At 39.8% G+C, this 14,298-nt stretch overlaps 1 protein-coding gene across 1 annotated transcript in view; it reads right to left on the bottom strand.

Annotated features, from left to right (window-relative positions):
- VPS13B (vacuolar protein sorting 13 homolog B) overlaps window positions 1–14,298 on the bottom strand; it is an 869,608-nt gene that overhangs the window by 7,118 nt on the left and 848,192 nt on the right. The window contains exons 56-59 of the mRNA XM_019545488.1: window positions 11,614–11,790; window positions 10,554–10,724; window positions 2,920–3,096; window positions 271–373 (exon numbers count right to left, since the gene is read on the bottom strand). Coding sequence (XP_019401033.1) covers window positions 271–373; window positions 2,920–3,096; window positions 10,554–10,724; window positions 11,614–11,790 — 628 coding nt within the window. The remainder of the gene's footprint in view (window positions 1–270; window positions 374–2,919; window positions 3,097–10,553; window positions 10,725–11,613; window positions 11,791–14,298) is intronic.

The raw sequence follows: 14,298 nt of genomic DNA, 5'->3' as shown, positions 1-14,298 counted from the left end.
TTCTTGGGCTCAGCACAATGATAAATGAGTAAAAATTGACTGGATGCCGTTAAATAAAGATCAGCTCTGGAGTTCCAAAGCTGGAAGCAGATCAGCAGTCCATCATTTGCAGATTGGGTTTCTATGCACTACCTTTGTGTTTAACATTCCTAAATAAACTGCTATAACTCAGACATTCCTAGGAGAGCAGCCTGTGAACTTGACTGCATGCCAGAACCTATTAATAAACAATGTGGATGTAAAAATGAGCAAGTGTCTAAATAATTTTACCAGACATATTTGACGTGGCTATTTGGAGCCTGCTCAACGTGTTGATCACTTGGATGATAGCGTTGTTTGGGAAGCTGAGAAAGTCCAGCTCCATGCAAAATACCTGTGGTAAGAGAATTTAAGATTTTTACTAGTTGTTTTCTGGAAAACAGTTACATGTTGCAGTGATGTCATCTGTTTAGAACAGTCCATAAAGCAGTGCAGAACCAAATGATGTCACATCTTTGGAAGCTGCAGTAAATATAATTCATTAAATATTACAATGCAATAGCTGTGCACTTAACCCTAGTGCTCTTGCTTTAGCAAGAAACAAAACAAAAACAAAAATGTTCTGAAAGTCAGTTGCTCGCTATCAGGAGAAACATAATGCTCTTGAGATCTATCATCTGAGAACAGGATCAGACATATCATTTCAATCTACACATAAAAAAATCAAGATTGTTCTTAATTTTCTTGCTTAATATTAAAACACTTCCCTGTATGTGTCACGATTGGTACAAAAGAGAAGAAAACTTTGCATAGATACTGTATTTAAATGTTCAGTTCCTTAATCCAGCTGTTAAACACAGATGCGTATACATTTATGAGATCTCCCGGGGCTTCTAGTTTATTGTGAATTCTTCCCAGTGCCAGCACAGAATGGAGACTACAAGAAGCAGTTAAATAGGTCTTCAAGTAGAATATCAGAGGCTGAAGATGATGCAGCATGTGTTCTTTCTGATGGCTTGTAAATTTTTTAAAATGAGGTATGGTCAACATAGAGAACTAGTGATTTGTAAAAACTTCACAGATGTAATAAATGTCTTTACAAGACAGACAGAAAGCGGGTTAAGCATTGAGGTTTGGAGCCCTTCCTCAAAGTAATCAACCTAGAAAAATTATTCAGTCAAAATCTATTCTCCAAAAAAGCAAGAGCCAGTGTGGCAGAAGGTGTTAGTAACTTAGATTTCTTTTTTAGAAAATGGTTAATAATTTAAACAAAATATCAGTATTTTTTAAAAGCCCTTTAATTTTTAACACACATGCTGATGGTAACACTTAAAAGCAGCATCCCTGTTGTAACAGTTGGCTTCCCCAAGTTTGCAGCATTCTGCGAGTGAGAATGTCATTTACAGATGGAGAAAAAAAGAACATGTGTTTACTTCTGTGTGGTCCCCCACCCCTTGGTCCCTCCCAAGAGGCACAGTCCCACTTCCAATCCAGTTGTGGCTGAGAGTTTCTCTAACACTTGTGTGTTTCTCTCTCACGCACTGTCATCTATTATTGATACAGTTTTTATGTCTTTTCCTGGCTAACTCTTTTTGTCACATGTTCATGGAAAACTTGATGTGTTGTATACCATATCTGCAGTGAAAAGTGTTCCTCTGCTGTTATGGGTTTCTTGATAATGACTCCTTTGGATTTAAACCTAGAAACAGGAATTCTCCAGTTAACAGAAAGAACATTGTTCCTGGAACAGCAGGCCAGATTCGGATCTCACAGATGTGCATTTTATACCCGTGAAGCACAGTTTTCAGAGGAATCACTCCCGATTCACACAAGTGCAAGTGAAATAAAATCAGGCCCGCAATATTTTAAAGCCATTAAGAAAGGGCCTAAGCTGTGCAATAGCCCCTTTTTACAAAGAGGATACAAAAAAAAAAAAATACTAGCTTGTTTGCCTGTCACTTAACTTCTTGTCTCACAGATTAGTTTAAGGGGGGACAGTGTTTGGTATGTAAAGGCAGCATGGAAACAATTGATTTAAAACTTTAATTCTAGAGAAATTCCTCCTGTTCCAGTCAATATGGCAAGAAAAAGATTATCCTCCAAGATTAAAAGCACAGAACCAAAAGATGAAAGGCTTTTTTTTTTTTTAAATAGCTGAAGTTTAATCAATGACACATTTATTGTTCTTATGGCAATGGGGCTCTTTTTATTTTATTTTTTTCCCTTTTTGGTTAACCCCGACAACCAGGAGCTGAAAATGCATGACCCTAGAAGCAAATGATATTAGCAAATGTAGTTAACTTTGTAATCATTTTGCATGCATTTTATTGGCCTGAAGCACATTTACGTAAATGGGAAAGGAATTACCCTAGCTACTACTAGTGTTTTTTTCTATTTGGAGAATGCCCAGTGCCTGATAACTAAAAGGTTACTGATACATCTAAAATCAGAAATCAATCCCCTAGCAGGAAGCACTTCAATTTAGAAGAGATATATGGCCACCACACGTTGCAATTTCTTTCTCCCAGATATTTTATTTAAAGATAACAAAACTCTCTTCTTGCTGTAACATATCAAGCACCTTCAAAATAATGCTCTAATTAGATATATTAGTGCTTCCTTACATTTGCTGTCAAAAACTTTTTTGCAGCACCTATGTTTCTGTAACTAATTCTCCTGGTTTCCAAGAATTACTTCATAGTTACTGCATTCTATGTTCTTGGTGCTATACAGGACTGAATCCAATACAAGAAAGCAGCATGATGGGATGATTTTAGAGGGAGAAAGACAGTATTTATAACAAATCTGTAGCATTTTTAAATCTTTCTGCAAGAAAGTTACTGATTCATATAAACAGATCGAGCAGACTACATTTAAAGAATATTTCTAAGATCTGTTTGTGAAAGTTAATACCAAAGTCTTAGAATTGCAGAAACTCACCATAACCAGTCTGGGAGACAAGTTCAGCTGCTCCTCCAATTGGTTTTGTAAATACTCCCATAATTCCTTTTCCTACACCAGAGATAACACCTTTGGCTTTGTGCCCTGCCGAAGCTTGGGCCTCAGATATTTTCTGAAAATTCTGCATTGGCTGATCTACAATACCAGCAATTGCACCTGAAAAAACAAGAGTCACCAACAATTAATGAAGATTAAAATCCCAGAACAAGAGGAAATCTTAACTTTGGACTAGAGTTTTGTTTGGATTAAACATTGCAATCCACCCTCCTTTACACAGCTATTTAGCATACATTTACCAATTGTCTAAACAATACTTTCACTTCAGTTTAGGTTAAGCCTCTACTTCCTTTTTGTGTATCTATACTTTAAACATTTCAAATCACTTAACTGCATACTATGTTTTCATTTTTCAACTACTTTTTACTAAATGCCTCTGCTGATTTGGTATAAGTTAGTTCATTCTGCCTTGGCATACTGGAGATGCTGGGACTGGAATATATATCTGCTAGTTTTAAAAGACTTTAGCTATTATGGAAATGAGATTTTCTTGTAAGACTGAGACTGACTTCACAAGAATAAAAACTGCCTGAATTCAATAGATCATTTTTATATCCTCTTCCACTGCCAGAAATGTTCATAAGGTAATGCAACTTTTGATATATTGCTAAGATTAGTAGAATTAGACTTCAGGACTTTTTGTTACTTTTTTGTGAAAACGATCATATTTTACTTTAATGCGCATGGGTCAAACTTTTACAAGCGACACAATGACCTCTCCAGCTTTTAGTATCAACAGAGAACTCCAACTTAAATCTTCCTAAATGTAAACAGGTATGTGAGGTGATACATTTCTTTGATCTTGAGTTTACTCAAGCCACTTACCACAGACATGTCTTTAGTTATTGTGATTTGACAGATAAGCTATTGGGAAATTGCTAAGACTACAATGATTGGACAAAGTGACATCAATTAGACAATGAGCTGCCTGATCTAAAGGGCCTTGCTTATTAATGCACAGAAAGCTTGCAGGCTCCTCAAACAGCTCTCAGTTTGTGATGCCTGCTGCAAAGATCAAGGGCTAGGACATTCCCTGGAAAGAGTCATCTTAGTAACCCCATGCATCTGTTAGGACAAGGACAAAGTGAAGTTACCCCTTTATACCTAGTACTGTAAGCGTGAAGGCGGGAACAAATGCTCCCCTGATAATTCCACTGATTTCAGTGGAGTAACACCAGGGTCAGTTGGCTCTATATGTTTATCAGACTGATGCACTTTAGTTACCCACTAACTGGTTTGAAAATTACCTTAAGAAATGGTCACTGGATTAAAGGAGGAACTGCTGATTTTGAGTAATCAAACTAATGCGCTAGTGCAAAGGGTGCTTTCTCCAAATGAAAAATGAGGGGGAAAACAACATTCACATTTTTTCCTCTGCTTTTTCCCCTACAATACTACCTGTCACCAATTCATGTAACGTGAAACCTTCCTCCTACAGACAACAGTGGATGCGCTATTTGTATGAGACCTGTGTGCTATTCTGAACACTCGCTCAGACTTTCATTTCTGTCACATTCTTGCACTTTGTTTTCAGGAGTTAGTGACATGCAGCCCACGGGCTGGATCCGACTTGCGGAGCTGGGGACTGCTGGGCAGTATTCCGGTGATGGCAGGATTCAGCAGCGAGGGTTTTTGCACATGTCACACCATGCCCAGGTGGGGAGGAATTTTGCTTGTGTGGCAACCAAGCAGCAGGGAGAAGCAGTGGTAGGAGCAGGCAGGTCCTAGTGCCAGCCTACCTCAGAGCTGAGCTGGGTCATTCCAGACTCCTGCCACTAAAAGACTGCTGACCATTGTACTATGAAGCCAGGTACAAAACTTTCTTAATTATATGCCATGGAACCAGAATGGTTTACATTTCAATTCCACTTCACTATTAGTTAAAAGCTGATCATGCTGCTTAAGTAAATAAGAAACCAACACCCATTACACAATTGGGGTTGTTCATTCAGCCCTTCCTTTTGTAGGACAGTAATGCATTTGAAGTAAAGAAAACAATACTTTGTGCTCTATTAGGTTACAGTATTATGTTTCCCTGCAACCTCTTTCACCCTATCTGTGGAGGTCATCCACAATGATGGCGCTCTCAGAACAGAAGTTATTGCCTTAATAAATGTAATCCACCTAAGTCCTAGCACTAGTAAATTATTTACTGCAATACACTTGAGCAAAGTTATAAGGTAATAATAAATAAGAGCCTACTCCAAAGGACCTCTGATGTGCTCCAGGCACTACTCTGCTGGACTCAGGCCCAGAGGACAAGGCAGCAGAATGGAAACTGCTACGACTGTGTTGTAATTATTTACATAGCACCCAAAATAATATATAATTTAATTAGCCAATTGTTTACTACTTCCACACTTTCTTCCACTCTGCCACTTACATGTGCCCTGTACTTGTCTGTCCCCTCTTCTAATTGCACCTCAAAACTCAGTTCACTCAGGATGCCTATAAGAAATCACTAATACTAGCAAAGTAGATGAACTGCCTGCTTCATCTCTCTCCTCTCTTTTTTTCGTCACTTGTCCTGAACTGTGAGCTCCTGAGGATAGTATCTAATGCAGTGAATTTTCAGCTGGAGTTCCATGGCACCCCGGGATGCTGTGAGATCCTCTTAAAGGTGCAGCACAACATTAGCACTGGTAAGTGGGTACCTACACATGATTTACAAGATAAACCTAGAGATTTCAAAGAGGAGTCCATGAGTCAAATACATTTGGATTTGGTATGGTCTTTCTGAGTTGTTGTCGGTTTTTGTTTTTTTTTAACAGAATTATTTATATTTTTTCCATAGTCGGAAAATGAAAAAGAACTTAGAGCTGGCATTTTCCAAGGGGCGCCCTGATTTGAGAACCACTAACCTAATATTTACAAAGTGTCTTGTAGTTGGTGGGAACTACCACAATCCATTGAACAAACAGCAACAAAACACAGGCTTACCTAACCTTTTACTACTTGTGGTTGGGTGATGCTCTGCTTTCCCTTGAACTATGAAGGGGAGACTTCCCTTTGCAGGGTACTCTTACTTTCAGGGACAGCAGACCCCATGTAGCTCCAATCCATATAAGGGTTCAAGATGGAAGGAAGCTTCCATGGCAGAGCAAGCTCAGGATTGGAAACTACCTTTCAGCTAGAAGCCAGTGGTAGCAAAACGGATAATGATACAGGTGTGAGACCCAGCTACGGCTTGTTTTATACCCTTCAGTAATCACAACTGTGCAAGGGAAGCCATCTTTTGGGGCTCCTGACTCCATGCAACTATCCCTTCTCATACAAAGTTGACACAGAAAGATGCTCCCAAAATGAAGCCAGTCCAGGAGAACAGATATATTCCATTTTTACCTTCAGGCAGCTGGGGAAAGGGAAGCAAGAGGCCCAGCAGGTGTTTCCCACCCCATGACAGTTCCTGGACAGCAGTGATGTCATCAGAAGACAGCCTTCTGCAGTCTGAGCTCAGGACATTCTTTCCCCTCTACTTATTAAATGTTTGCTCCAACCCCCTCCTGCTCTTTTTTACAGGCCCTGTAGACATGAACTCCTTTGTCCTTCCTGCTCCTTGTGTATCTGTCCTTTTCTGTATCTTCCCTGTTGCCCTTTGCCTCCCTCTCCCTCAATGCCCAGTGGAAGGTGTACTCAGTATTTGAAATGAAGAGCAAAGGCAAGTGAGTGTAGAATGTAAATACTGTGTCTTCCATGGTTCATTCGTGATAAACTTATTTGGACTAATACATACATTACTGGGAAAAATCCTCCACTATGAGAAATACGCTTGTTTTGCTGCTAAACCAGAATCTGGCAACAGTGATACCATCACACAGTAAAAAAACCCAAAAAACACAACTCTGTTGTATGACTGTCACCACAAGTCTTCTAGTTTCTGAAAATGCGGTCAGAATGTGGCCGCTTATGGCAAACAGTGTAGGCTTAATCTTAAACTACTGAAAAGAACAAGACCACTTGTGTGTAAACACGAGATTAGGATTAGGATTTGGGGTCCTCTTGGTGCTAACACAGTAACAACAACAACAATGGAAATCCCACTCGATAATATTTACATCATCTAACAACACAGTTACTGTAATGCCAATGCTGCATTCTACCCGCCCTACAAAAATCCATTCGACCAATCAAGATTTCTTGCTAGTAGCATGTATAGTCTGACTGGAGTCTGCAGCCCTTCAGTCTTTCTGAAAACAATGTTTTTTCTAAGATTTGACAGCTGTTCAATTACTCAAAAATGCTCCATTTAATTAAAAAAGCTGATTCAACATGGTATTTTCACTTGAGCCAGCATTTGAAAATTGATCCCATAGTACCAGCATTTCTCTCCTCCTCTTTACATTATTATTTAAATTTGGATCATATGGTAAATACCATGCAATATACAAAAAATGATCTGCTTCCCAGCCCCCTGCCAGCCCCAGTAGCTCCTAATTTAAATGCTATAATTTATGGTTTTATTATATTTTTTATTTAAATACATAGCAGAAGCAAAGCAGCTTTCACAGGCTTTAAACTCTTTTGACATTAAAAAAAACCTTACCAAAAACCTCTGCAGTCTCCCCAAAATGAGAAAAGAAGAAAACAGCCAGCCAAAGATAACGATCAAATCAAACAACACCCTGACAGTACTTGAGTCGTTTAAAACTAGACAGGACAAAGCACTCAAGAATGCACCACAGGGAACAACTTGCACTGAAAAAGAGACAGAGTACATGATTTTGGCCCTGATTCAGCATGTGCTTAAGAGCTTTGCTGAATTGGGGCCATCAGGAGCCAGATTTTCAAGTTAGACATGCAACATTTTTCCTACACAGCAACTGCAACACACATGTGAATCCATGCATGCAAGATGGCTAGAAATGGTCGTCTGCATGCGCTCCAGTGCCTTGCGGGGACTTCCACATACATGATGTTGCTTTGACTGTTTGAACCTGTTTGTCTGTCTTATGCTTCTCATTTCTACAACTGTATATGGCCAAAGAAATGATGGCTAAATGGGTCTTGTAATCTTTGCTCTTTGATTCAATTTGCATTTTTCCTGCTTGGGAGGAGAAAGAACACAGTGCCATCACTCCACTTCACAAGAAAGGTATTTTTTCATGCATCTTAAAAACATGCGGGTAAACAAAGCAATGCTATAGAACTTCGCTCCGCATACAAATGCTCTGGTAGGTCCTAATACCTGTAAGTGGAGAAAACTTTATGCCTACAGATGCATGAATACCGTGTTTGCACACAGAATAAGAGAACCCATGTTTTCTGATCCTACTAAGGCTAAATAACAAATTGTGCCTGATACAAATTGCAATAAAGCATGTCTGCTGCTTATGAATTATGATGACAGGGCTCCATACTTGATGACCCCAGTTACACAATAACTTTTGGTATTTATTTTAGGTGGTTAATTATTTCTATTGCTAAGAATAGCAGGTTACTTTAGCAAAGAAGAATTTGCAAACAGAACCAGAGGCAGGGAGAACAAATTCCTCAATCCTGGGTCTACTGAAATTCTAAAATAGCACAGCACAGCAACTGCAATCTATGCGAATGCATAAACTATTTCTCTTCTTTGATGCTTTCAGGGACAGCAGCAGTTAAAAACAAGAAGCGATTTGGCATGTGAACAAGTTTTGTTTTAGAGTAACAGTAAGATCCAACATTATGTTTAGGAATTAATATGCCTTGAGCACTCTCTTTCCTGTTATTTTGCACAAACCCACAAATATGCACATAATCACTGCTGTCTTTCAAGGAGATACCCTGCACTCAAAGTCCAGTATGTATCAAGTTGGTATAATGTACTTGTAAGTTGTGTTACACGTCCCCCTCCCAGCTCACCAAGAATGAGTTATTACAACTCCTAGCTGCAGCTCTTTAACTCAAGTTACAGAAGCTCATCCTTTTAGTCCAGAGTACCTTGGTTCAGTCCCTGTGGGTGCATCTACACATTCAATTAATGTGAAGCAATAAACTCCAGAGCAGTTTGAGCTACAGTAAACTGCTCCTGGGACAGCATCTACACATGCACCTAGGAGAGCAGTAATTTGAGCCGTGGTGGAGCAGGCCCCTGTCAGCAGTCACAATTTACATCCCCGGTCAGTGACTACACATATGTTTCAGCACAGTTAATTACTTTGCCGTAAGACAGTACTGTCCCCAGCAGTACTATGTTACAGTGGAGTTAATCAGTTTTCTGTGCCCTAATATCAGAACATGTGTAGAAAGTGACACTTTACTGTGGAACTAATTAGTCTACCTGGCAGTAAAGCGCATATGTAGATGCACCCAGTGTGTTAATCTTACAAGCACCTGAGCTAAGATCACCAAGCCATTTCACCAGCACTCACACTTTGGACTGACATAATGCTTCTTAAAGTGAAATCTTTCTTTTGGCTACTCAACCTGGCTGTTCCCAGCCCAATAAAAGAGACAGAGACCTCCTTTGAACTGCTTCTGATTTTTAATATCAGTAACAGTTTAATATAGGGCATCTAATATATGAAAATGTTCCTTTATACACTTTTTTCCCCCCAGTATACTAGCTTGTCAGTTTACGGGCATTATCAGATGACAGTGCTTCACAACATCTAACATTATTGCTTAAAATAATTTCCAGTAACTTAACCTGAACTTGTAACATTTTACCACTTCCTCTTCAGGGCTTTCAGGGTTGCGGTTGCAAATTTAGAAGTTGTGTATAGTACTGAAGATTAGGAAACAGGACAAATCCTTTCAAGCTCATCTCTTCTAACCTTTTGCTCTGGAATGTTTTTGGTCACTTTGATCTCTAAGGGATTCATATGCTTTAATATGTACTGAGGCATCTTGCCAAACAATACAATCTGACATTCCTTTTCTAGTGTGACAAATAGAAGCATTTTAGAAAATGCCATTCCTAAGCACTTTAAACTAGAAAATTTCCTTTAAGAGTTCTTCCAAAGTGGTTTAGTTTTGAAACTTTTATGTAATATTTTGAAAAATAAATACTGATGTTCACCTCTAAGCAAACCATTTGGCTGCTTGACTAATACAATTACACTGAGTCAGATTGAGCTGGTTCTTTTTACAAAAGTAGAATTCCTCATCAAAGTTTACTTGACATTTGCACTATGCTCAAGTGGTTTTCAAACAAAAACAAGCATCTCTGAGATCTATGGTGCAGCAGAAACAATCAGCTTCAGGAGGTTTTCCTATAACTCACTGGCAAGTAAACATCAGAATGACGACGTTTTTGTGCTGACTTGGTTACAAATCAGTAAGCCCAACACAGAACTATTTTTTTTCCTTTTGAAGCTATATATCACCTATCAATTAAAAACTTTCCTACAGATGACTAAAAACATAATGTTATTCCATTTCTGCAATTATTATTAACATGAAAGAACATTTTCAATTCATCATAATTCTGGATGAAGAGAAGCAGTATTTTGCATACATTATTTTCATGACCAATTAAAAAATGTTGGCTTTTGTGTCTGGAATCTGCAGGCAGCTGTACAAAAGTATGAGTAGTAGATCATAACACAGTGTTATCATATTTAACAGTACATTACCTAGAAGGCTGATGCCTAACCGGGACAACCCCTGCCTCAGTCCTTCTCCCAGATTCTCTGGAAGCTGCCTTCTCCATTCTTCTTGTCGGTTGTAATGCTCCTCATCCAGAGACAGCCGATCCATATTCCGTGCAAGACTTGTTGCCAGATTGGTAATTGATGTCAGTGTACCTAAACAAACATCGTTATATGTTTGAGTCTGCTTTGAAGTGTTTGAAATTAGAACACAAGTTGTGCTATAACTCACTGAAGGACTGTGCTTACAAGTAGAACAGAGATTCAAAAGAAAACTTGCCCCATGCAACACATTTCTTATTACTGATAAGCAGTGTGTTTCTCAGACATGTAATATCACATTGTCCCTCACCAGGTCTGCTTGACTGGTGATGAGGACAACTCTCCTAAAGTTTCAGCACTTGTTCACAAGCTATTAAGAACCTGCCATCAACTGAATGGGAATAGATAAAAAATTAAACCAATATTTACGCAATAAGCCAACCAGGACTACTTCAACCAGCTAGCAAACAGCCACTGCAACTCCAAATATTGTATTTTCTGTTGCTGGCCTTGGGAAGCCACAAGATGGCACTGTTTCTGTATCCTTCCGAAAGAAAAACTAGATGCGTTTTAAATCCAAATTATGCCTTCATGTCAAAATGTCTCCACATACTTACAAAGTTATGACAACTGTATCTACTTTTTTTTTTTTAATAATAAATATGATGAGGCAACATAGTGTAGGATTTCTGATGCTTAGCAGAAGTTCTGAACACCTTTAATATCTCTGTAGTTATCACATGCTATAATAGCCAAGCCAACCTTGGTTTCCCAATGGGAGGTTTAAAATTCTGAAGTTACTGAAACACTCAAGCACACTGCAGTCAAGAAGTGATCTGTTTAATACATAAGACATTATATACGCACATTGTTAACCTCCCAGCATTTCACTGCAACCTAACAAGTCAAACAAAGCAGCAGGCAATTTCATTTAAAACTTTAATACATCTTTTAACAATGCATAACAACAAGAGAATTAAGAGCAATGAAGTGAAAGATCTACCTTTGGAAATGTGTTTTACAAATGACGTTGTTCCTCTTGAAACTCCACTCACAAATGCTCCGGGGCCTCGGGTCAGGCCTTCATAAGGAAGCCTAAAGAAGTCAGCTATGCCATTCCCTATACTTCTCACTAAGCTAGCTGGACTTCCCAGGATTTCCAAAGATCCGACAACCCAGCCTATGTGGAGAAAGAGGACAAGTGTTACATTCCTAAAAGCTGCAGAAGCAGCAGTTGTGAAAAAGTTATTCCTTAATTCCTTTTTTTTTTTTTACACTAGAATGCATCACATTCTGAACTTCCTTTGAGCAAAACACGGGAAACAACTCATCCGCTATGAATTCAGAAATGGCAATCTTTCATACTTTGTAAATCAAAGAAATCCCTTTGGCAAACTCACAAATAGCTTTAGAATGACTTCCTTCCACGAGCCTCCCGTATTTCTGCTAAGAGAGAGTGTGTGGAGAGATGGATGCTAGATTATAACAGCTAGGAGTAATGGAGCTGGAGGCTTCACTTGCTAGTAGGTTTTACATGCTACAAGGCAACTTTGTGATTTCACATCCTTATGTGACAGAATAGTGACAGCCAGTTTACAGTGATACAATGTACTGCTTCATGGGAGCATGGAGGTCACTTGTTTGATGGGGTGTTAGAAAAGGGGATGCAGAATTCTGACAAGTGCTTAAGGAGTTATTTCTAATCCACCCGAACCTTTCTTTCTTGATCACTTTCTTTTAGAGGCTAGTTAAAGCCAGACAAATGTCTTTTTCTCAGTATAGTTGTGTAAACAGCAATGACATCTACATGCTGATTAGGTTACTCATAGGGGAGTATTCCTTATGAATATCCCAGGAGAGGTGTCTGTGGATCTGGTTTCCTATGTAAGTGTGGGGTTGCCAGAGGCCAGCCTGATGGCCAAATGCATGGAGCTCTGTTGTGAGTTGTACTGAAAAAGCTGCTTTGCAAGTCTTTTCTTTCTCAAGCTGGTGGATTGACAGAAGGCTATTAAAGAGACAGTACTGCCATAACTGTTGTTTCCAGCAGTCCAGAACGACTGATTCAGAAACAGCAGTAAAGATTAACTGGTAACTGCCTGCTCTCTCAGCCTTAGTATTACAGACTTCAGCCAGTATTGCCAGGGTTATAACGATACACAACAGGGAGAGAGTCCTAAAAGATGGACTTGATTGCTTTTTTGTCTTCCTACTGAGACCCCTGAAACTTTTACCCTCCTCCTTCCCACCCCATCACTATGGGCTCCTGTTATCCAGATGCTTTTCTAGTAAGCCTTCCTCCCAGCCACACCTGAACAAGGCTGAATTAAGAAACAGAACAGAGAGAAAACATTACTCATGTGAAAGCCATTAACCTTGCACTACCATTAAACTTCTGGAAAAAGGACTCTTCTTGTAGGATCACATCAGCCTTGGTGAGTTGAGGAACCATGGTGGGCATGAGGAAGAGGGCGGGATGGGATAAGAAAACAAAAAACAAACATAGTTGACAACTCTAAGAGCTGCAACAAGAGCCTGAGAATCTTGGCCAAAGCCCTGCAGTTGCTTCCCCAGAGAGGTGCATCCCATTGGCAGCCCTTCCTTGCTGCGAGCTGAGAGGGAGCACTGCTCCAGCCGGGGCCTGCTCACCTTTCCTCAGTGTGATATTTGCACAAAAATGTATTTGGCACTGTGCAGAGTGCTGAGAAGCTGGAGCGGGGCAAGCAGCAAGTTTGTATGGAATGCGTCTGGTCATTGTCTCTTCTGCTCAGTAATGTTGCTGTGATCATTTACAGCTACCATACTGTCATGACTTTTTAAGAAAAGCATTCCTTGAGGAGTTCTCCCACAAGCATTCTGTGGTGAAAAGAATGGCTTCTTCAGCTAAGGAAGGATGGCTGCAGATGCCCCAGAAATCATTGTGCTGGTCTGAACACTTACCAGGAACGGTAACACCTTGGGTGTGGACACACGAATGCCTGGTGCCCTTTTAAAAGGGGAATATTTTAAAAGCAGCAGCTGGTAATTCTAACTGGTATGTGAAAAAGAATTGAGAATAGTTCAAACATAGTAAAACCACTCCAACCATAGCAAAACCACTCCAACTTTGAGTGGATGAAGGAGTATTCAAGTTGGAGTGGGTTTTCTTCATTTGATTTGTATATACCAGCTGCTGCCCTTTTGAAACATTCCCCTTTTGAAAAGGCTTCAAGTGTTCATGGATCCACACCCTTGGGCTAAGTACACACAGTCAAAAAGCCTGAGGCTGAATCGATTCAATCTTTACAGGTTAGTCTAAGCTGCATAGATTGAACTAATAAGCGTGTGACCAGACATTTACTTTTGATTTCAGAAAAGCAGCCACAGGCCTACAGTGGCCCAGGCCAGAAGCTGAGGAGGAGGCAGGGTGTTAGAGCATGCCTCCCTGCTCAGCTGGAGCAGACAGCTTGGGCCAAGGCTAACCTGCCCACACTGCAAGAAGGGGCCTGTGGGGGAGCCACAAAGCATCCTGGGAGGCTGGGGGACTGTGCATTAAAATGAAACTGAAGGGGATCTGGAGTTCAATAAACCAATTTTTTAACCTAAATCAGCTAAATCCTTGATGCAGGAGGAGGGGTGGATGTCGTATACTTGGACTTCAGGAAGGCCTTTGATACGGTATCCCACCCCATACTGGTGAACAAGTTAAGGG

This window comes from Crocodylus porosus, unplaced genomic scaffold (assembly GCF_001723895.1).
Source record: "Crocodylus porosus isolate Cpor-Errol unplaced genomic scaffold, CroPor_comp1, whole genome shotgun sequence".
NCBI classification, from domain to species: domain Eukaryota; kingdom Metazoa; phylum Chordata; order Crocodylia; family Crocodylidae; genus Crocodylus; species Crocodylus porosus.
The sequence above is the reverse complement of the archived record's forward strand: the minus strand, read 5'-3'. Positions and strand labels throughout refer to the sequence as shown.